This window comes from Aotus nancymaae, unplaced genomic scaffold, assembly GCF_030222135.1.
Source record: "Aotus nancymaae isolate 86718 unplaced genomic scaffold, 86718_ANA_hifiasm-v0.15.2.pri h1tg000072l, whole genome shotgun sequence".
NCBI lineage: Eukaryota > Metazoa > Chordata > Mammalia > Primates > Aotidae > Aotus > Aotus nancymaae.
In genome coordinates, this window is record NW_026988487.1 from 521,742 (window position 1) to 544,101 (window position 22,360).

General features: G+C 57.8%; 1 protein-coding gene across 4 annotated transcripts in view; it reads left to right on the forward strand.

Annotated features, from left to right (window-relative positions):
- The window catches only part of SRCIN1 (SRC kinase signaling inhibitor 1), a 71,084-nt gene that overhangs the window by 21,035 nt on the left and 27,689 nt on the right, over window positions 1-22,360 (forward strand). For 2 of the 4 annotated variants that reach the window (XM_064367471.1, XM_064367474.1), the window contains exons 3-8: window positions 4,397-4,698; window positions 15,089-15,112; window positions 19,041-19,236; window positions 19,827-20,025; window positions 20,442-20,535; window positions 21,023-21,885. In XM_064367471.1, the coding sequence (XP_064223541.1) occupies window positions 4,397-4,698; window positions 15,089-15,112; window positions 19,041-19,236; window positions 19,827-20,025; window positions 20,442-20,535; window positions 21,023-21,885 (1,678 nt within the window). Of the gene's footprint in view, window positions 1-4,396; window positions 4,699-8,350; window positions 8,450-15,088; window positions 15,113-19,040; window positions 19,237-19,826; window positions 20,026-20,441; window positions 20,536-21,022; window positions 21,886-22,360 lie in introns of all 4 variants that reach the window. The other 2 variants (XM_012451908.3, XM_064367473.1) reach the window with 2 other exon arrangements.

Here is a 22,360-nt window from a genome sequence, read left to right on the forward strand (position 1 = left end):
CCTGGCCTGCTCAAAGAGTTAAAATCATGCCCAAGTCTTCACAGCCCCCCGGGAGGCTGGTCACTCACTGGCCTCCCTCTCCCAAGGACAGAACGCTCCCCCACCCTCAACCAGAAGCCCAGGCTCATCCTCTCAGCTCAGCTGGGGCCCCGAAGAAAGAAGTTAAATCTGTACAAAGTAGGAAGCCAGGACAGCTGGTTACCCAGCGCTCCCCTCTCCCTGAGCCTCAGCTTACTTTTTTGTTATATAAAGCCAAGGATCTCAAAGGTTCTTAAACAGATTCTAAAGCTTTTCACATCAAAGCTCCTCCTTGCCACCGCCCCTCAGAGAGGGCAGATCATCTCTCCTGCCTCCTCCCCTCTCTCTCTGCCATCCCTTAGTATCTAGCTCCTGCCCGCTTACCCCAGTGGCCCCAATGCCAGAGCACCGGAGGGGTGAGTGGGGCCTGGAGGAGGCATGAGGGGTTCGTCTCTGCTCCCCTCTCTGTGCAGGCTGCTCAGCAGCCCCTCCCCACTGCTGACTGTGAGGTTTGTGTGGCTGCAGTCATAAAGTGCAGCTGCCGGGAGCTCCATGCCCTACCCTCTGCCTGCTCCAGCAGCTGGGAGCTGGGGCCCCTCCCTGCCATAATCTGCCTGGGAGAACTGGGTGACCTGGGGACCCTCCCACCCCATAGTCACCATCCATCTCAGGCTGGTACACTGTTTGCTCCATCCCAGACACACTGAGATCCCCCCAGGAGGTAGGAAAGGAGGTGCTGGCATGAGGAGGGGGTAGGAGAGGGGATGAGGAGCTCTTTTGGCTCCAGGAAGGAAGCAGCTGGGAGATAATTGGAGACCTGTCCCGATGTTGTCCAGAGCCCTAGGAGGGCAGAGGAGGCTGACTGTCTGGCACAAGGGGGGGTCCTTCTGGCTCAGGCAGGACTAGGTCTGAGCTGTGGAGCTGGGTTCCAGCAGCAAGGCCATGGCAGGATCCACAGGCCTGAGCAAAAGGGGGGCTCTTGGCCTCAGAGGGTCCCCTCCTGCTCACTTGTACCCACTGCACTGCAGACCTCCGGCTGGTGGTGAGGGTAAGTGGAGGCGACAGAAGGTCAGGGGTTACAGGAGGCAGCCCTCTGACTGTGGTTGAAGCTGTTTCTCCAGTGCCCAGGGAACCCCCACCTCCTCCTGGAGGTATGATTCAGGCCACTCTCCTTCAGCCACACTTCTGGCCACTGTGAGTTGCCACAAGTACCTCGAGGGCAGGGATTGGGCCCTCTGGAAGATGACCCCAGTGTCCCCAGCCTCACTCTGTCAGGGGCCATTTCACACAGTTCCTTCATATCAGGAAACCCTTTGTACTGTACTAATGCAATATATATTTTTTGTTAACTCAGGTCACTTTGAACTTTAAATTTACTTAAAAGGAAACTTTATTTCACTACCATCCCAAGGAGATATATCCATAAAATCACTGTTTTGACCTTCTAGTTGGACTTTTTCTAATCTTTATGAAAATAAAGGTATTTAAAAAAAAAAAAAAGAGGCTGAGCATGGTGGCTCACACTTGTAATCTTATCACTTTGGGAAGCCGAGGTGGGTGGATCACCTGAGGTCAGGAGTTCAAGACCAGCCTGACCAACATGATGAAATCCCATTTCTTAAAAAAAAAAAGCTGGGTGTGATGGCTCACACTTTTTTTTTTTTTTTTTTGAGACAGAGTCTCACACTATCGCCCAGGCTGGAGTGCAATGGCACGATTTCAGCTCACTGCAACCTCTGCCTCCCGGGTTCAAGTGATTCTCCTGCCTCAGCCTCCCGAGTAGCCAGGATTACAGGCACCCACCACTACACTCGGCTAATTTTTTATATTTTTAGTACAGACAGGGTTTCATTATTATGGTCAGGCTGGTCTTGAACTCCTGGCCTCATGAGCCGCCTGCCTTGGCCTCCCAAATTGCTGGGATTACAGGTGTGAGTCACTGCACCTGGCCTGTGGCCCACAATTTTAATCTCAGCACTTTGGGAGGCTGAGGTGGGGGAATTACTTGAACCCAGGAGTTTGAGACCAGCCTGGGCAACATAGCAAGACCCCATCTCTAAAAAAATGAAAAAATTCACTGGGCATTGTGGCATGCGCCTGTAGTTCCAGCTACTTGGGAGGCTGAAGTGGGAGGATGTCTTGAGCCCAGGAGCTTGAGGCTACAGTGAGCTATGATCACACCATTGCACTCCAAGCTGAGTGCCAGAGCAAGACCTTGTCCCCCCAAAAAAAGAAAAAGGAAGGAAGAGCAGACAAGAAATAATGTTCTTCCCAAAGTCGTCTCTCATGTACTTGGACCTTATTTTGGGGAGCACAACAGAGGATGGTGACCGTGGTAAGAGGGACCACCCTAGACCCAGGGCCACACTGGTGAGACCAGCAGGTCCGTGAGGAAGTCCACACAGTGCCATGTGGTACTGTCAGTGCTCACTCAAGAAATGGTCATCGCAGAGAGTGTGGTGGTACAAACGTAATAAATACTGAGATTAAATCAGGCCTCTACCACTCAGTGTTGCTTTACACTGATCACTGGACTTCTCTGAGTCTTGGTAGCCATTTCTGAAATGGGGACCATGCCAGGTGTGGTGGCTTATGCCTATAATCCTAGCACTTTGGGAGGCTGAGGCAGGTGGATTGTCTGAGGTCAGGAGTTCGAGACCAGCCTGGCCAACATGGCGAAACCCTATCTCTAAAAAAAACAAAAACAAACAAACGAAATGAAATGGGGACCATGATAACACCCACCTGATGAGGTGTAAGGAGGCACGCAGGCCATGAGGCAGGTGGTCAGGCCCTGGTGAGCTGCAGCTCTCGTGCCCACGGGAGCCCTTCTTTCCTTGGTTTGGGTGGGAGGTGCTGGGTCCTCTCAGGCTCTGTGCCCGTGATGGACACACCCCAACCATAGCCCAGGGAGGGGTGTGTGTGTGTGTGTGTGTGTGTGTGTGTGTGTGTGTGTGTTGGGGGGGGTGGCTTTTCTTGAAACCTGGCTGAATCTCCTCTTTCCTCTGTGACCGGGCAGGGGGTGGCAGGCCTGGCATCTGTCCACAGACCTCCTGACAGTGGAGGCTTGGCGGGAGGAGGCTTGTGACGAATCTGGCTGGGTCCCAATGTTTCCAGCCGGGTTCCCTGTTGCCCTGGGCTGCCCTTGGAGGAGCCCCGTGAGTCAGGCCACACCCAGGGTGAGAGTGCATGTGTCTGCTGCAGCACCTGATGCCCCAGTCCTAGGCCACACTTGGGGTGCTGCGTTGGGGCTGGTGGATTGTGGGTGTTCAGGAGAGGCTGTGCTTGTCTCCCTATGGGCTGACTTCTGAGGGGACAAATCTATGCTTTATGCCCAGGAATATGGCTAAGGTAGGCCCCCAGCAACTCCTCCCACCCCCTGGCCACTGGCCACTGAGGCTGGAGGGTGCAGGACAGCAGGGCTGGGCCTGGGGAGGCCAGGAACTCAGGGATGGTGGGCATCTGGGAAAGGGATTCAGAGTTCCGCGTGGGACCTCAACCCCCGGCCTTCTCTTTCTTTCACTTCTGTGTTGTCCTTTGTCCCCTGTGCGTCTCTTATGGGTCTTGAGCTGTGTGTGTGTTGAGAGGAGAGTCTGAAGAAGGGAGGGAGAGGTGGGGGGAGGCCCTGGGGAAGGACTTCAGCTGTTCTGTCTGCTTTCTTTCTCCTTTGAGTTTGTTCCAAATCCATCTCTCACTGTCCTCTCTGTGCCCAGCCTCTCCTGTCCGTCCATCTGTCTGTCTCTGGGGAGGGAAGGGAAAGGGGGTCCCACTGCCCCAGGCCCTACGCTTCCATCTCCTTGGGAAACCTGAGAGCAATGTTTGCCCTCATTCTCCCCCTGTGTCCCTGCCCTGGCACTCTTCCCGGCTGGCCCCCAGCCTTGAGGATAAGTATGTCCTGGACATGCTAGTCTGAGGGAGGAGGCAGGGCTCCTCCCACCCAACCTCAAAGGAAGACTACAAGCTCTTTTTCACATCTTTTAGGGAGCATCTAAAAGGCACCCCCTCTTCCCTCACCCCAGCTTTAGGAGGGTGTGTGACTGGAGAGGGTCTCAGGACACCTTCTACCCCTTTCTTCCAAAACCCTCCTCTTGGCCTCAAAGGGGTCATTATCACCCCAAACCCACGGAGGAGGAACAGGAAGTATCCAGCCCTTGATCCTCACCCCTCCCTGGAGGCCGTAGGCACACTTTCCACGCCATCCACCCTCCTCCCCCTTCAGTCCCTAGTAGGGGCTGAGCGGCCCCTGCCTCGCCCCAGGCGCCTCTCCACTCACCTTAGGCCCAGGCCCCGCCCCTCCCCGCAGGGACCCCCGGTGGGAGATGGGCAGCCCCAGGCCCGGCGCGCCTTGACCCCGCCGCGCCCCTCTCACCTCTCACAGATCCGGAGCGGAGCAGCCCCCCCATGCTGTCTGCGGACGATGCCGAGTACCCGCGGGAGTACCGGACCCTGGGGGGCGGGGGCGGCGGGGGCAGCGGGGGCCGGCGCTTCTCCAACGTGGGGCTGGTGCACACGTCCGAGCGGAGGCACACGGTGATCGCGGCCCAGAGTTTGGAGGCGCTCAGCGGGCTCCAGAAGGCGGAGGCCGACCGCAAGCGTGATGCCTTCATGGACCATCTGAAGAGCAAGTACCCACAGCACGCCCTCGCCCTGCGAGGCCAGCAGGACAGGATGCGAGAGCAGGTGAGTGGGCGACCGGCTGCGGCTGCGACTGCGGACGCGGCCAGCGGACAGGGGAGGGGGTCTGACCCCGCGCTCCGTGCTCCCAGGCTCATTCCAACTCTGGGAGGCATCTGGGGCAGAGAGGGGAGAAGGGGAGGAGTTGGGAGCCGTCCCTCCAGGGCAGTGGCCCGGGTTGGCCTTTTCTGGAGCCTGGGTAGGAAGGGGTGGGGGCTTGGCCTCCAGACCTCTGCCAGCAGTCGGAAATTGAGAGCGTGTGTTGAGTTAAAGAGCCCAGCCTCTTTAACTCAGGCTGTTTGGGCAGAACCCTTCTGGGAGGAAAGGAGAGGACAGCCTTGGGGACTGATGTTCTGTGCCTGAGTCCATCTGGTGGTGAGATTGAGATGCTGGGGTCCTCACATCTGTGATACGGTCCCTAAGAGAGGGTGGGGCCTTGAGAGCCTCAGTAGGCTGGGTCTGATGTGTCCCCAGTCTCTGCAACCTGCAAGAATGGAGCCCAGAAGTGGAGCCTTTGACCTCTTTCCTCCCTGTTCCACCCTGTGACTTGCTGGGTGACTTGGAGCTGGAGGCCTCCTCTGTCCATTCCTGGGTCTCCCACCTGCCATCAGTAGGGCTTAGAGAGGAGGCGCAGGGTCTATCTCTGGACCAGGACCTGTCTCTTTCTATAGCAGGTGGGATACTTTTTTTTTTTTTTTGAGGCAGAGTTTCGCTCTTGTTGCCCAGGCTGGAGCACAATGGCGTGATCTTGGCTCACTGCAACCTCTGCCTCCCCGGTCCAAGCAATTCTCCTGCCTCAGACTCCCGAGTAGCTGGGATTACAGACATGCGCCACCACACCCCACTAATTTTTGTATTTTTAGTAGAGATGGGGTTTCTCCATGTTGGTCAGGCTGGTCTCGAACTTCTGACCTCAGGTGAACCACCTGCCTTAGCCTCCCAAAGTGCTGGGATTACAAGTGTGAGCCACCATGCCCAGCCCAGGATGCTTCCTTTTTAAACCTCTCCCAGACCCTCTGGGTCCTGAATGCATCTCTCCACCCACGGGTGAGCTTCTTGTCTGTAAGAACGTGCTTTCTGGGTCTAGCATCCTGTGTGCAGTTCTGCACTGGTGAGGCACCTGCATGGTTGCTGCATATTGGCTACTGAGACTCAGCCATCGTCCCCTCCGGGTGAAGGGACTGAGGGAAGGCACACACATCCCATCAGCAGCCTTTCAGTCCAGCCTGGGGGTGTGTCAGTCCCTGCTCCCACACCTGTCTTGCACTGTCTCCCTTTTCCGGGTTCTACTGGATGTAGCTGGGGATGGGGAGGAGTGTCCCCACTCCCATCCTCAGGTGCAGGGAACAAGACACATTGGCACATTTCTGGTACCTTATCTGCCCCCCAGTGCCACTTCCAATTCTGTCTGGCTTTTGCCTTTTCCCAGCTCCAAAGTCCTTCTGGGAGCAGGATGCAGATCAGGATTAGAAAGAGTTGATGAAGATGTGGCCCTCACCCTCAGGGAGCCCCTCCCATTGGGTTCTCCCTGTGTACACTGGCTTGGGGAGAAGGGCAGGGGTATTTGTCATCAAGCTGGGGAGGGGAACAGCCAGTTGGGAGGGGTTTAGAGGACAGAAGATCAGGTAGGCAGTCCTGATCAGGGAAGGCTTCCTGCAGGAGGTATCTAAACTGGGCTTAGAAAGATGAAAAGGGTTTGCATAGGGCTAGAGGAAGAGAATGTTGTTTTAGGAGTGGTGGGGGTGTATGGCATGAGCATAGGCCTGGGTTGGTTTGGGAACTGGCACAGAGGTCCACCTGGCTGGTGAAAAGGCTCAGGTGGGAGGTAGTGGGATGTGTGGGGCAGACTGAAAAAGTGGGGCAGATGGTGGTGGCTAGGATGGCTGTGTTTGCTTTGGGATGGGGAATAGGAGGGGAGAAGTGGGGCTGGAGGGAAATTTGGGGGAAGGGGAGAGGAATATGAGGAGATGGGTTTGAGGCATGGGCAGGGCATTCTTGGGGATGCCTTTAAGGCGTCACATGCACCGGTCAGGACTCCAAAGAGGCTGAGGCTTCAGGAGGAGAGTTGAGCACAGTCACGGCAGATATGAAGTGCACCCGGGATGCGGAGTGGTCATCAGGGCGGAGTGGGGTCTAAGAAGGGAGAGAGCCATGATGTTTGGGGAAAGGGGACCAGGAGTGTTCTGTATCCACGAGGAAGTCCCAGGGGAAAAGGGCCCCTGGACAAGGGGCCAGCAGGAGGGTGACCGGTGCTTCAGAAGTCCAAAGGATGGTGAGAGAGAAACCAACATGGCTACTGACCAGGATCTGTGGGCGCGGAGGGTACCGAGAGCCTGTGTCTCCTGGTGTGGCGAAGTAATGGGCAGTTTCAGGGGTTGTGGAGATTGGGGTTGGTGGAGGATCGGGAGCCCCAGCCACAGACCTATTTTAGGGAGATTTGGCCAGGAAAGGGATGAAAACAGCTGGGTGGAGCTTCCAGGGGCAGCAGGCCTGGGAGAGAAGGTGTAGGCATGTTGGAGGGCCTCCTGTGTTCTGGCATGTTCAGCACAGAGTGTGGAACTCAGTGAATACTTAGGAAATGAATCAAAGCCCAGCCACCCACAATTTCATTCCTTTCTTCTTTCATTCATTCGCTTCCCCCCTTAGAGTGTAAGTGGGCAGGATCTATGCCCCATTCACTTGCCAGGGAATGCTCAGTGCCTAAGCATGGCGCCAGCTCGGGCAGTGTTTGCGGAATGAATGAGAGATGAGGGAGGAATGAATCTGAGGATGCCAAGAGGAAAGAAGCCCATGGGAAACAGGTCCTAGAGGAATCTGGAAGGATGGTCTTAGGTGTGGGGTGGCCTTGGGGAAGGAAGGGGGTGGAGTCACTTCCACTGAGAAACAGGAGAGAAAGATGTGCTGTAGGACCGAGACAACTGGGGGGAGGCTTCTCCTGCCCAGCGGTCCCCATTTCTGTGAGGTAGGTAGTGACACCTTCAGTGAGGAGAGATGAAAGCAGGGGAAGGGGAGATGGTAAGGAGCAGCTTCCTTGCCAGTAATCAGAGGGGCAGCCTAGAATTGGACACGAGGCAGGGCATGGTGGCTCACACCTGTAATTCCAGCATTTGGGAGGCTGAGGCAGGCAGAGTGTTGAGCCCAGCCCAGGAGTTTGAGACCAGCCTAGGCAATGCAGCTGTCTCTACAAAAAAATTTGTTTTAATTAGCTGGGCATGGTGGTATACCCCTGTAGTCCTAGCTACTCAGGAGGCTGAGGTAGGAGGATCACTTGAGCCCAGGAGATTAAGGCTGCAGTGAGCCGTGATCATGCCACCGCACTCCAGCCTGAGTGACAGAGTGAGAACTTGTCTCAAAAAAAAAAAAGACAAAAACTGGAGATGCGGATTTCAGGAATGTCTGATAGAGAAGGCCCTGCCCTGGGCTCAGGGAACCTCCAGGTCTAACATGAAAGGCAGTCATCCAGAAACAGAGCAGGGCTCTAGTTAGAGAGAGACCCAGCCTCAGTAAGGGACTTGCCAGCGTCACTAGACCCGTCTGCAGTATGAGCTCTGTGCCAAGGCTTGCCCCAGAAGTGCCCTCCCTCCCAGTCCCAGTCCCAGATCCCCAGCGGCTCCTGCCCGCTTCCCCTAATGGGGTGTCCCCCGCTTCGCACACACAGGTTGGCGGCTGGACCGTGGACCCCGTGTGCCTTCTCAGCTCCCTCTGCTCCCACCTCCACGGCGACTCCGCCCCCTCCGGGGCTGGCCAGCCGGCCCAGGTGAGTCACCCACCTCCACCCCACCCCCCAAGCCCATGGTGGAGTTTGGCTTTGGGGAGGATTTTTTTTTGGAGGGGGGATGTTCAGGATTTTTATTTTGCAACCTTTTCTCTTTGGTGTAAGAGCCCCTATTTTCAGGAGACTTCTATGCCCCGTACTCACATCTGCCTGATCGTCTAATCCCCTGCCACTACCTCCCCACGCCTGGTTGGCTTTGGAGCAGGAGTTTTTGAGGGAGGATACTCAGGATTTTTAAGCAAGTTTTTGTATCCCTATCTCCTTTAAACAGGAGTCCCATGACCTTGCTCTGTGGGTTTCATGCCCTCCTCCCACTGAGGACCATCTTATTCCCCTCTCCACACCCTCCCCTTCCATTTCTGAGCAGACCCAGCCTTCCCCTGATGTCCCACCATCAGGACATTCTGCATGAAGTCTCTCTCTCACCCTTCTTGCTAAGTTCATGGCTTAGTCTCTAGTTTTTAAGAGGACTTGGGCATCAAGCCATTTGTTCTCCTCTTCCTCATCAAGCTTCAGTGTCCCTTATGGGAGCATAGTCTTAGCTTAGACAGGGCAACATGTAGGCAGGATACTAGGGACCTGGGTTCACGGCTAGGCCTGGACATTGCTATGGGAGAAAAACAGGCATCTGAGGCCCCAAATAGGCATCACAGTTGCATTGGGAAGGGGACAGCCCAGGGGAGGTCTTGGCTCGAGGCTGTTCAGCTGTAGGAGGCGGAGGACGGGGAGTGGCAGGGAATCCAGTGGAGCAGAGTGCTCAGGTCCTTACATACCCTGCTTCCCCCAGAGGACAAAAAGTCTTGGCTTTTTCAAGGGGAATTAAGAGAAAGAAAATTGTGACCACCTAGGAAGTGACAGGTCTTCAGAGGGAGGACGTTTTAGCCGAGTGTAACTCAAGTCTAGTAACAGATTGGCACGGTTGGCATCACTCACAGGGCACTCAGCCCAATTTCATTCCCAGTTCTCAAGCCCCATCTTGGCTGAACTTTGGGGCCAAGATGGGGCTTGAGGGCAGAACAGGGATGTGTCTGCCCCCAAGCCTGGATGGCAAGTGGGACAGACTTGTCCTGAATGGCCAAGTGCATGGTGGAGACCAAAGTGGGGCTGGGACAGGGATGGTGATAGGACAGAGGACGGATATGATACGCATGGGCAGGCTGGGGTGCCTTGGCTGCCCAGAGGTCCTCCCCACATGGAGCGTCTTGGGGCTGTGATAGGGGTTGGGTGATGGACAGGAGTGAGGCTGGACTTGGTGAGCTCAGTCGTCTCAGGTCAGGGGGTTGGGGGTCTGGGGATTTTGGCCTGTCCATATCTGGGATCTGCTCTGATGGGGGAAGGGAGAGTACTTGAGCAGACCTTCCTCCTGGGGCTCTGTAATTAACCAGGAAAGTGTCTGTGCATAGGATCTTGTCATCACTTGATACTTGTCACACTCCCTGCCCCTAGGGCTGAGTCTGAGGTTTCCTTTTGTCAAGTTCAGGACCAGAGACTTTGGAAAGGCCAGAGCCACACAGCAGGGCAGGATCAGAGGCCATCTAGGAAACTTAGGCATCCCAGGCCTCCCAGCCTTGGCTAGGGATTAAGCTACGGGAGAGTTAAAAGGGCAAAGGTGCACAGCGAAGACCCAGGTGGGGAGAGGCCGTGGGCTCTAAAGGTGTCAGAGCAGGAGGCAGAACACTGTCCCCTCCCTGACCCTCCACCAGGCGGGACCTTTAGGGATGGAGGCAGTGATCCTGGGAGGGGACCAGAGGTTGGACTCCAAGCCACAGCCCCTCCCCCGGCTTCCACCAGGCTGTCTAACCTCCCTCCCTCCTGCTGCAACCCGAGTCCTGGGCGCTGGGCCGGCATATCGGGTGACCGCGGCGACGCAGCCACCAGCCTCCGCCGCTCCTCTGCGGGGCTGCGCCGGCGGGGCCGCGCCGGGGGAGGGGGCTGCGAGAGGGGATGTGCACGGCGCCGCGCCGCGCCGCGCCAGGTGGAGTCGCGGTTACCGGGGCGACCGGGGCCCGGGCTGGCTCGGCGGCGGCCGCGGCGGCTCTCGCATTGCAGCAAAGGGCACCAGCGGCGGCGGCCGCGGCTGCGGAGGCGGCCGGGGGAGAGAAGAACCCGGGCGGGTGGGAGTAGGGGCCGCCCTCCCTCCCCCGCCCGACGCGGGACCTGGGGCTGGGGGCCCCGCACGTACACCTGTGGCCGCAGGTAAGGGGGAGCGCCTGTGGGGGCCCAGGATCGCCGCCTTGGGTTGGGCGGGGGGCGGGGACACAGAGATGCGGGCCCACGGTACCGAGAGCCATTCAGGGGTGGGGGACGCCCAGGCCATTGCGGGTTCCCTGTCCCTGAGAAACGCCTCCTCCCCTCCCCCACCTCATTAGGTGCCTTCAGTGTGGGCCGGCTCCCACTCCAAAATCAGGCTGGCGCCCCTTCCCCCAACCTCGAAAAGTCATGACCTTCCCGGGGTGCGCCCTCACCCCCAGCGCAGCGCAGGTCCCGCAGCACCCCCCACCCACACACACACTCAGCATTGGGAAGGAGATGAGGGAGTCATCCGTGCACCTGGAGGAGAGGGTCGTGCATGTATGTCTCGGTAGGGGCAGGCGCCCGAGGTGGGGGGGGCGAGTGGCTTAGCCCCAGCCCGGGGAACGAGTGTTTACGCGGACTCGTGTTCATGGGAGTTGAGAGGTGGGTGTGTGCACCGGTGCAGCAGAGCCAGGGGATTAAGAAGCCGGTGCGGACTGTGGGTTGTCCTCCCTCCTTGGAGGATGCGTGGTCGGGGCTTGAGGTCAAGGAGGGGTCATGCGCTCACTGAACCTGCTGGGGATGCCTGCCCAGGGAGGAAAGAGACCTCAGCTGGCTGGGCCAAGCCTCCCCGGGGGCCCTAGCCCCTCCCCTCCCAGGGCGCAAGGGCTGAGGGGGGAAAGACCAGCGGGGCGGGGGGGAAAGACCAGCGGGATGGGGGTAAGGGGGTGGGGCGGGGAGGAGAAACTCTGGCTACCAGTGGCTAGGATGGAGGAGAGAGAAAGGGAGTTAACTCCTTAGCCCCCAGAGGGAAGAAGCTGTGTTTTCTTCTCACCAGGGAGTTTGAGGACTCCCTGGCCTGGCTTCCTTGGGCCTTGAGAGATGCTCTCCTCCACTGTTTCTCAGAGTCTGGTCCCTAGGGTCCTATGCTTCCGTCTTACCCTCTTAAGACACCTCTCATTTTGCCCCAGCTCCTTTAAGATTCTTCCCCACAAGTGGGCCCCTGGTGGGGTCTCCCCTATTCATCCCTTTCTTTATTTCCCCCTTTCACTGTCTTTTGGGAAGGTGAGGCCCCCTCCCTGACTGTGGGGGTGGGAGACAGCTTCGGCACTGGAAGAGTTGGCTTGGGGTGGACAGCCAGACCTTTCCTGGCCCTTCCCGCTCTCTGCCCTCCCAACTTGGGGGTTTCTGGTGCTGGGAAATTCCCAGGGAAAAGGCCCAGGAGGCTGAGCAGTGCTGGATGCCAGGAGATGGAGGGAGTGGTGCCAGACCAGAGTATTCAGAGATCCCACCCTCCTCCCATGGCTCCGTCCTATTTTGTTGACATTCATTCATCATCACATACTTGTTGAGTGCCTGCTATCCACTAGGCACTGTATTGGCACAGCAGGAGGAACAGACACCCCAGAAAGGAGGTAAAGGGTACTGGAAGTTGGAAGGGGAGTGACTGGGAATGGCCCATCCTAGAGAACAGGGGAAGAGCCCTTTGCTCTCAGTCACCCTAGTCTGTCCCATGGGTTAAAATCCTGGAAAGGGACAGAGAAGGGGATGGACGGTATCCCCAGAGGCTTCCTCCACTACAGTTTCTCTCACCAAAGACACTGAGTTGCCAAGAGACTGTGTTTCGTTCCTGGTGGGGCCAACATGAAAGAGAAGCATTCTTCCCACTCTCTGGAGGGAGGACAGAGGATAGAGGGCAGGATTCATCAGAGCCCGAGGTTCCAGGATTTTGATCTCAACATCATTAGTGCATCCAGGTGACCAGCACAAGCGCAGTTCCTCTTCCATCTTTATCCTTCGAGGGGCTTGGCTGGCCTTTCCTATGGCACTGATGCCACCCAGTCCTCTCCCTTGGCTGCCACTAGTGACCCATCCCTCCTAGGTGACTGCCCCATGGATATGCACAGCCTTGGGACCATGGGGCAGGCCCATGTGGCTGCCATAGCCAGTGTGGCTGTGGCCAGGCCCTGTCCTTACCTCCCTCCCAGGACCACGAGGGGTGCCCCAGTCATCCGAACAAGGTACCTGAGTCTGTTGACACTGGTGGCAGGGTAGGGAACAGGACATCTTGTATTTCTTTTGCATCAGAGGTTACCTCACTGACTCATAATATCTGGGACATCACAGGCATGGGACAGTGGCACCCTGACCTGGGGCTTTCTCTTTGTACATGAGTGGCTCTGAGGCCGTGTGTGTGTGTGTGTGTGTGTGTGTGTGTACGTGCACACGTGTATACGTGTGTGTGCGTGGGTGTGTGTGTGGTGCATGCATTGCTTTGTGTGTGTTTTGATAGCCCAGGTGTGTGTCTCGCTGTGAGTGGGCACCTGTGTCTCTGTTTCTGTGACTGTGGTGTTTCGAGGGTGAGTGTGAATGCCATCAGCACCTCTTATGCTCTGTGACTGACTGTGGTGCTTGTGAGAGTATGTGAGCGAGGCAGGGGTCTTGGGGGAGGGGAACATGTTTGTGTATGAGTTGGGGCGGTCTGTGTGTGAATGTCTCTGTCTCTGAGTTTCTGTTTGTTTCCGGGGCTGTCTCTGACTGGGGAGCCCCTTCCTCAGTAGGGGTGTGTCTGCGGAGATGTCCTTATCAGAGGATGTGTCTGAGAGTCTGTGCTCGGCTGTGCGTGAGCCTGCGTGTTGTGGGAGCTGTGGGTAGCCCATGTGTGTGCCGCCCATGCCCGGTGTCATGGTGGTGGCGGCTGAGGGACTCGAGGCCTGCTCTGCAGAGCCGTCCATCATTGCTAGGTCTGCAGATGTGACTCTCCTCATAAACCTTCCGGTGCCCTCTGCCTGCCTCCACGTGTCCACTCCCTCTGCTACCCCTCCTCTTCCCCAGGCCACCGGCAGCTGCCACTGGAACGTGTTTCTCAGCTCCGGGCCTCCCTACCCACCCTGCGGGCGTCCCTCACACCACTGGGGGTGGCCTCAGTCCACAGAGGATTCCAGGAATTGGCTGGGACACAGACTTTGCTGTCCCCTTCTCCTGCCTGGCATGTGATTGGTTTTTGTTTGTTTTCTAGAGCAAATGGTGGGGGAAGGATGGGGATGGTGGCTCAGGAGGGGGTGGTCCTGGCAAATGACTCTCTTGGTCCCCCAGCCCAGTGTCACCCCCACCATCCCAAAGGTCTGCCTTAGGTAAAGCCTCTAGCCAGAGTGCCCCTTTACTCAGCCCGGGACACCCCGGGACACCCTGGCATGGTGTTCTTCCCCCATGGGCACCCTCGATGTCCCTCTCCTCTGCCAGTGGCTCTGAGGCCTGGGGATCTTGTCTGCTCGTGCCAGGCACCCCAGGGCCAGGCCATCTGCTGCCTCTCTCTCCCCGCTGAGGCTGGCACCGGTCAGCAGGGTGCCTCGGCTTTGCCAAGAACCAACTCGGCCCCAGAGCTGCTCCCTCCTTGTCCTAAGCCATCTGGAAGGGCCTTCTGGTCTCTAGGGAAGACATGGCGACTGCAAATGAGGGAGACTCTCCAGCTCCCCATTCTAGGGATGCTAGGAGGGATGTGTGGAGCCCTCCTCAATCTACCAGCCAGCCACAGTCCCCAGGTGTCCCAGCCCCCTTCACTGCCCCCAGCTCTCCAGCCATTGATTGCCCAGTGAGGTTCCTGACATCTGGACCCTCTGCTCTGTAATCTACATCCATCATGCTGCATAGGCCTCTGTCTCTTGGCCTTGGCTCCCAGCCTCCCTCCTCTGACCCCTGCCCCATCCACCCTGCCCTACCCCATTCACCCCTGCCCCACGGCCTAGTTCTGATCCCACTCTGCTCTATTCAGACGCTTGTCCATGCAGTTAAGTCTAAATACTTTCTCTCAACGCTTACGGCCACTCATTATCTGGCCTCAGCCTCCCGCTCCCCGACCCTTTGCAGCCTAATCTGCTACTTTCCTGGCTGCACCCCAGCCAACGTGGACTAGTGGCTTTCCTCAACCCTCTCTCCACTTGTCTGCCCCTGGGCACTTGCCCACGCCGTCCCTGCTGCCCAGCAGGCCTCTCCTCCCAGTCTCCAGCTGCTCATTTTTTCAGACCCACCTCAAATGCCACCTCTTCCGAGCACTGTTCCCTGGCCTGCCATTTCTCTGACCCCACAGCTCAGCTTTATCGCTGCCTCTCTTTTGACTGCCTCTTTTTTGGCTGCCTCATGGGTTCGCTCTATCACTGTCCTCCGTGCCTTTTCCCAGTGGTCACTCTGCGAGGAGTCACTGTAGCACCTGCTCGAGGCCGTCCTGGGTGTTCCAGGTCTAAGTAGAGAATGGAAACAGGAGAGAATGGATGTGCCAGGCATGACTTCCTTCCTGCTCCTGGGAGGGTGGAGGGCCCATGTCCCAGGGCTGAGTCCCCTCTTTTCCCCTCCCGGCCCCCTCATAACCATCTCTTCTCTTATTTCCATCAGCAGCCAAACTACTGGAGTTTCAAGGTCAGTGTGTGATGCCTCTGCTTCCATGACATCTGCATGTGCTGTCCCTCCCCTGCCCCTGCCCCTCCCTTGCACAGGCTTTGCACAGGGTACGCGTCTGCACGGGCACCTTCTGGAGTGGGCGGTGGGCCTTGGGGCTGCAGGCTGTGGCTGCTGCTTTGGGAGAGTCGGGTTCACCTGTCAGGGGCTTGTGGATGGAGTGGGAGTTTGGGCCACCCCTGCTGGGGATCTGGGCTAGAGATGCTCAGTTCCCGGGGCATCCCCACCCCGTGAGGGGCATTTTGGAATGACATTTCCTCCAGCCTGGAGAGATTGCTGGCTCTGAGTTAGGGACCTAGACCCTTGTTGTGGGCTCAGTTCTTTGAATTCAGATCTGACCTCCCAGGGAGGCCCTGTGACTGTGATGGGCCCCTCTTCCTTTCCTTACTCTCCACCATGGGGGCTGGTCAGTGCTAGGCAGGAAACTCATGGCCCTACACCCTCAAGCCTGCTGTCTAAGCGGAGGGCTAAGCTCAGGGATAGGTGCCTTCCTGCCTCCTCCTGGCCTCTGGCCTTTCCAGAGCTGAGAGAGCTGTCTGCCCCTCCAAGGGTATCCTGCTGACCCCCCGGGGGAGCACCCTCAGGCACCTCTTCCATCTTCCCTGGCACCCAGGCCCAGAGCTGCGCAAACCGTGAGACTGCTGCTTGCCTCCTGGAGTCTCTGGCCTCCCAAGTCCCAGCATCTTGACAGCAGGTGGGAGGCATCCCTCCCAGACTCCCCAGGTGTCTTATTTGCATACATTCTTCTTAGCACTGCAAGAAGTCCTTAAATCAGAGAGTCATGGAGTCAGAGGAGTCCTGGTGTTGAGCATAGCCTCTTTGGAGGAGGCAGTCAAGGGTCGTGGTTCAGTGCATGGGCCCAAAAGCCAGGCTGCATCGTGGTGAATTCCATCCAGTCTGCTGCTAACTAGCTTGGTGACCTGGGGCATGTTACATATCCTCTCAGCCTCAGTTTCTCCTCTGTAGAGTGACAATGTCTGCATTATAGAATTGTTATAAAGATGGGGGAAAAGGCCAGATGTGCTGGCTCCCACCTGTAATCCCAGCACTTTCGGAGGCTGAGGCGTGTGGAACATTTGAGCCCAGGAGGTTGAGACCAGCCTGGGCAACGTAGTGAGCACTCGTGTCTACAAAAAAACTTTTTAAATATCAGCCTAATGTGGTGGTGCACACCTGTAGTCCCAGCTACTCTGGAGGCTGAGGTGGGAAGATCACTTGAGTCTGGGAGATTGAGGCTGCAGTGAGCTATGATCACGCCACTGCATTCCAGCCTGGGTGACAGAGTGAGGCCTTATCTCAAAAAAAAAAGGAAGGGAGGGAGGGAGAGAAAAAACAAGCAAACAAACAAAGGCGGGATGCACGTTCCAGGCAGTGCCTGGCTCCTGGTGAGCCCAACCTGGTAGCTTACCTCATTAGCTATGGAATCATGGACTCTGCCTTGATTCTTAAACCTAGAAATCAGAATCGCCTTAGGAACTTGTCGAAAATCTCAAACCCACACTCCAACTCCCAGAGATTCTGGTTCAGTGAATGTGGGGTCCCGGAAAATGTGTTTTTAAAAGCTCCCAAGTGATTTTTCCCTAGTCTATGTCCAACCTCTGGAATTTCAGATCCACAAGCTGCTCCCTAGAACATTCTGGTGACAGGCGCTCTCTACCTCTCATGTAGCCCTGTCTTATCTTTGGAGAGCTCTGCTTGAATCACTGTTTTTTTCTTCTGCCATCTCCGTTGTGGTGGGGAAGTCCTTCTGGATGTCTCACTTTCCTCTGCCCTGTTGTCTCAGCCCAAGGATGGAGAGAAGCGCCAGCAGGTTTTCCCTCTTCTTGAGAGGGTTTTCTGTACAGGCTGTCAGAATGCAGAAGTGCCCGTGGGGCTAGGAAGTGATGGAGCAGAGAACCTGGGCATCTCTTCTCCCAGGGTTTCTGCCTTCTTGGCAGGTAACAACCCCCAGGATCCCTGCCCCGCCTCCCTTCATTCGGACCCCTGTTCCTTCTCCTTACTGGCACCTCACTGGTGCCCCCCCATCCCCGGCACCATGGCCACCCTTTACTCTTCATCACTGCTGGCTGCCTCATGCTGCCTGAATTCTGTAGCCCCTCATCCATACCAGCCTGGCAACCACTGACCTTTTAGTTGCCAGGCAACCCCATGACCACCGGACCAGACCTGGTTCCCCACACTGCCGCAGAGCTCCCAACCTTCAGCTGGGATGAAGGTGGGACAGAGGGGCGAGGGCTGGCACTGGTGGTCAGCCTAGAGCTGAGCCATAGCCTCTCCGTCACAAGCACAGGTGGCCCCTCTCCCCACCCCCACCCCAGCCCATTTCTATGCTGCCTTCTCCTGCCAAGACCCACACTCACCCAGTGGTCAAGGCATTGTGCTTGAGAGGGGAAGCTCCCTGATGTCCCCACATCTGATCTATTATGGCCCCTAAACTCTCAAGGCCACCTAGGGGACAGCTGGGCATACTGCCCATCAGAAGAAGATGCTCTCCCTTTAAGAGTGCTAATCCAATTGGAACATTAAATTGAGTTAACACGAAGATGGAGATTAATTAGAAGTAAATCAGGATTTGGGGAGAGAGGGAGCTAAAGAAGAGAATAAATGATTCCTTTTAAGAGATACTTTTATTTTTTTTTTTAAATTATAAAATGAATCTACTCACACAGTTTTGTACAGAAATCTATAAAGTAAAAAAAGAAAACTGTCAACCCTGAGATAACCAGGATTAATGGTTTTGAGTGATTTGTTTTTAAAAACAGACAATTTGTTTTACCAAAAAAAATACAATTGGGCAACATGATTATTTCTCGATGGTATATGTATATGTGACACATGTATGTATATACTGCACATAACATGGAGTGACATAGATCAGATTCATTATCTCACTCCCTGGAACAGTTTCTGTACAGCAACCAGATTTCTTGCCCAGGGTCTAGGACAGAATGACAGGGGTTGTGGCCTTGAGTGACAGCCCCAGGTTTCAGCTGAAAGTAGGCTCTTAAAGTGCAATTGAAATCATCCTGACTCTCCCTCCCCCACGGAGAGAGCAATCAGGCTGTCCTGTGACATCCTTCCCTACCCCCAGCCAGATATCAGCCTCAGCTATAGCTTCAGAGAAGTGACTGTCGTGGCTCAGAGGGTCCTGGGGGAGACTGGCTGGCTGTGTGGCAGCATGTGCTGTGCAGGGAGGGGCTGAGGCCTGCCACATGTGTCGTGTGCGCATGTGTGTCACATCAGACTTAACATGTGCATTGTGGGCACTGGGAAGGTCATCTGAAATCGGGGTCCAGCTGGCTTCGAGGCGTTTGGGATCATACGCTAAATCAAGGATTTGGGATCAGTCACCCTAAATCAAGGACATTCCCTGTGTCCAGCACTGTGAGGGTCCACATCCTCCCAAAGCTGGGATTCTGGGGTCCCAGCTCTCTTTGCTTTCTCCCTGGGCCCTGCTTCCTGCCCCCACCCCCACCCTCTGAACTCCATGAAGAATAAATTCACCTCTCACAAACCCGCCACTTAATTAATGTCTGGAACTAATGCCCCAATTTGCTCAACGATTCTGCTGCTCACCTCGGTGACAAATTTGTGTTGTTGTTGTTCTTCCGAAGATTGAAATAGCAGGCGCACCCATAGCCCCCACTCACATGGCCTCTCATCTGGCTTCCCAGGGTCCCTGGGTCCTCTGCCCACTCCTTACCTGCGGGGTGTCCCAGGGAGGCCAAGGCCAGGAGAGGCTGGGGAACTCTCTTGTGGCCACGCCAGGCGTCTGTAATCTGTGTGGGTGTCGCTCGCTGGCAGGATCTCCCAGGCCTGGATATAGGCAGTGACGAGCAAAGGGGGTTGCTTATCCTTGGTCCCTTCTCACCCTGCCCGGCCCCTGCAGACCCGCAGCTCACGCCATACTCAGGGAGCCCAGCCCGGGCTGGCAGACCAGGCGGCAAAGTTGTCGTACGCCTCGGCCGAGTCGCTGGAAACCATGTCGGAGGCCGAGCTGCCCCTGGGCTTCAGCAGGATGAACCGCTTCCGACAGAGCCTGCCTCTCTCCCGCTCAGCCAGCCAGACCAAGCTGCGCTCCCCAGGTACTGCCCGCCCTGTCCACCCTCCCTCCCCGCACAGGCTCCTCCCTCTGCTCTTCACTCTCTGGAGCCCCCTCCTCCCCTGCAGCACTCCAGCTCCTCAAGCTCTGCTCTTTCCCACAGCCCTTTCTCCCCCAGCAACCCCAGCTCTCCATCTCTCTCGCCCTCAGCATCCCCAGCCGACCCCTTTCCCTCCAAGCCTCCTCTCTCCCTTCTGCTTCCTCTTCTGTCCCTTTCCTTCATCCTTCCCTTCTCCCCTATCTCCCTTCTCTAACTCTCTCCAAGCTCTCTCTCCCTCAGCTCACTTCCTCTCAGTTTCCGCCCCACCTGCTCCTGCCCCCACTTCCATTTCCTTGTCCAAATTCCTCCAACTGCCTGGAGTCCAGTGGGTACCTTGAGAGGCTGGAGACGGCCTGGCGCCCCGGCCAGCAGCATGAGGGGTGCCTGGGTGCACCTGCACTCGGGGGCGGAGTCTGGCCTCAGACCCTGCCTCTGCGGGGCTGGCGCAGCTCCCGAAAGCTCCCGGCGGTCTCCCGGAGGGCGGAGTGGAGACGGCGGCGGCCGTGACAGCGAGGGTGGCGTCTCCTTCGCAGGGGTGCTGTTCCTGCAGTTCGGGGAGGAGACTCGGCGCGTGCACATCACGCACGAGGTCAGCAGCCTGGACACGCTGCACGCACTCATCGCGCACATGTTCCCGCAGAAGCTCACCATGGGCATGCTTAAGTCGCCCAATACTGCCATACTCATCAAAGACGAGGCTCGCAACGTCTTCTACGAGCTGGAGGACGTCCGGTGGGCTTGGCCCCGGGGGGATGCGGGTGGGCTTCCCCACGCTCCTCCTCTGCGGGGTATTGGACCCTGCTGGCCCTTCCCCAGCCCCTTCCTGATCCAACCTTAGCCTTTCCCCTCCCTTCCTAGAGCCCTACCGCCCCGCCCCCTTCCTCGGCCATCTCAGCCCCACTCCCTCTCTAAATCATCCACTCCCGCTGGTTCCCTTTGCTTTGAGCTAACCTGAAAATGGCGCCTGAGGCCAGGGTGGAGGCTGTTGGGCCTGTGTGCCGGTGGCTGGCAGCCTGAGTGAAGGATTTAGGAAGGAGTTGGGGCTCCCGGTTCCTCTAGCCACTCCTCTTCTCTCTGCCTGGAGTAGCCGCCCCTCCTCATTGTGCACAGCTGGGGGATGGGTGGTGACCCCTCTGTCCCCCTCCCAGGGACATCCAGGACCGCAGTATTATCAAGATCTACAGGAAGGAGCCCCTCTATGCTGCTTTCCCTGGTTCGCACCTCACCAACGGGGACCTCCGGGTATGGCTGGGCATTCCCAAAGCATTGGGGAGGCTGGGCACATGGGGTCCAGGGGAGCAGGGTCCGGGCAGTTGTCTTCAGGGGCCAGGGCCAGCTTGGGAGAAGGGAGCATAGGGCTGAGGGGTTAGGGAAGAGCCCCTCTCCCACCAGCTACTTCCCTTCTATTCCTGGCCTGTCCACTCGGGATTCCACTAACTTGCCCCCAGATAGTCTAAGGCCTCTCTCAGGAGCCATCCCTTCCCCTTCTACTTCCTACCCCTCACAGTAGCTGAGCTGAGGGTTACCCCGCTGGTGCCTCTCCATCAGCCACCTTTTCCTCCACACTGGGAACCCTGATGGAAAAGGGACCCTACCGCAGCAGGATAGAGGGAGGGCAGAGAGCAGAAGGGACTTCCTAAGCGTCAGAGAGGAGATGCTGGCTTCTCAAACAAGGGGTAGAGGTGTCCTTGGTGACCAGCCGTGGGGGTCCGGGCTGTCTTCTGCGCAGAGAGAGATGGTGTACGCGTCGCGGGAGTCGTCGCCTACGCGGCGCCTCAACAACCTGTCGCCAGCGCCGCACCTGGCATCCGGCTCGCCGCCGCCCGGGCTGCCGTCGGGGCTGCCGTCCGGGCTGCAGTCGGGCTCGCCGTCGCGTTCGCGCCTCTCGTACGCCGGGGGGCGCCCGCCCTCATACGCCGGCAGCCCGGTGCACCACGCGGCGGAGCGGCTGGGAGGCGCCCCGGCCGCCCAGGGCGTCAGCCCCAGCCCCAGCGCCATCCTGGAACGGCGCGACGTGAAGCCGGACGAGGACCTGGCGGGCAAGGCGGGCGGCATGGTGCTGGTGAAGGGCGAGGGCCTCTACGCCGACCCCTACGGGCTGCTGCACGAGGGCCGTCTGAGCCTGGCCGCGGCCGCTGGCGACCCGTTCGCCTACCCGGGCGCCGGCGGCCTCTACAAGCGCGGCTCGGTGCGCTCGCTCAGCACCTACTCGGCCGCCGCGCTGCAGTCCGACCTGGAGGACTCCCTGTACAAGGCGGCGGGCGGCGGCGGCCCGCTCTACGGCGACGGCTACGGCTTCCGCCTGCCGCCCTCGTCGCCGCAAAAGCTGGCAGACGTGGCGGCGCCCCCCGGAGGCCCCCCGCCACCGCACAGCCCCTACTCAGGGCCGCCCAGCCGCGGCTCGCCGGTGCGCCAGTCCTTCCGCAAAGACTCGGGCTCGTCCGTCTTCGCGGAAAGCCCTGGAGGGAAGACCCGCAGCACCGGGAGCGCCTCGACGGCCGGCGCTCCCCCTTCAGAGCTCTTTCCTGGACCTGGGGAGCGCCCGCTGGTTGGGTTTGGGCCGCCAGTGCCAGCCAAGGACACGGAGACCAGGTGAGGGACATTCACCAGGCCTCAGGGATGGGGTGGAGGGGTGGGGGGGGCGCTGCAGAGAAGGGGCACGGCAGAGTCCGTGGCAGGTGTGTGGCCTGGACTGAGATTCCTTAGTCCTTTGGAGACCTTGAGTAGTCTTGAAAGATCGCCAGAGAGCATCTTGGATGTGCCAGGGCGGGCATTGGAGAGACCCAGCCTGCCATTTTCCTCCCACCCGCAAGACTCAAGGGGGTGGTTGAGAGGTCCCCAGATGAGGACTCTGGAGACCTAGGTTTGCATCCATTTTCTGAGCCTCGGTTTCCCCAACTGTAAAATTGAGGGGCTGAACCACTTTCAGTGCCTTTCCAGCTTAGAGTTTGCAGCAGTGAGAGCTGTCCAGCACCAGGCCAGCTGAAGTCCACTGGGGAGGAGGGTGCTGTTGAGAAACAGTGACGGGAAAGGAGCACATTCGGGTACCTAGCCTCCAGGCTGAGGA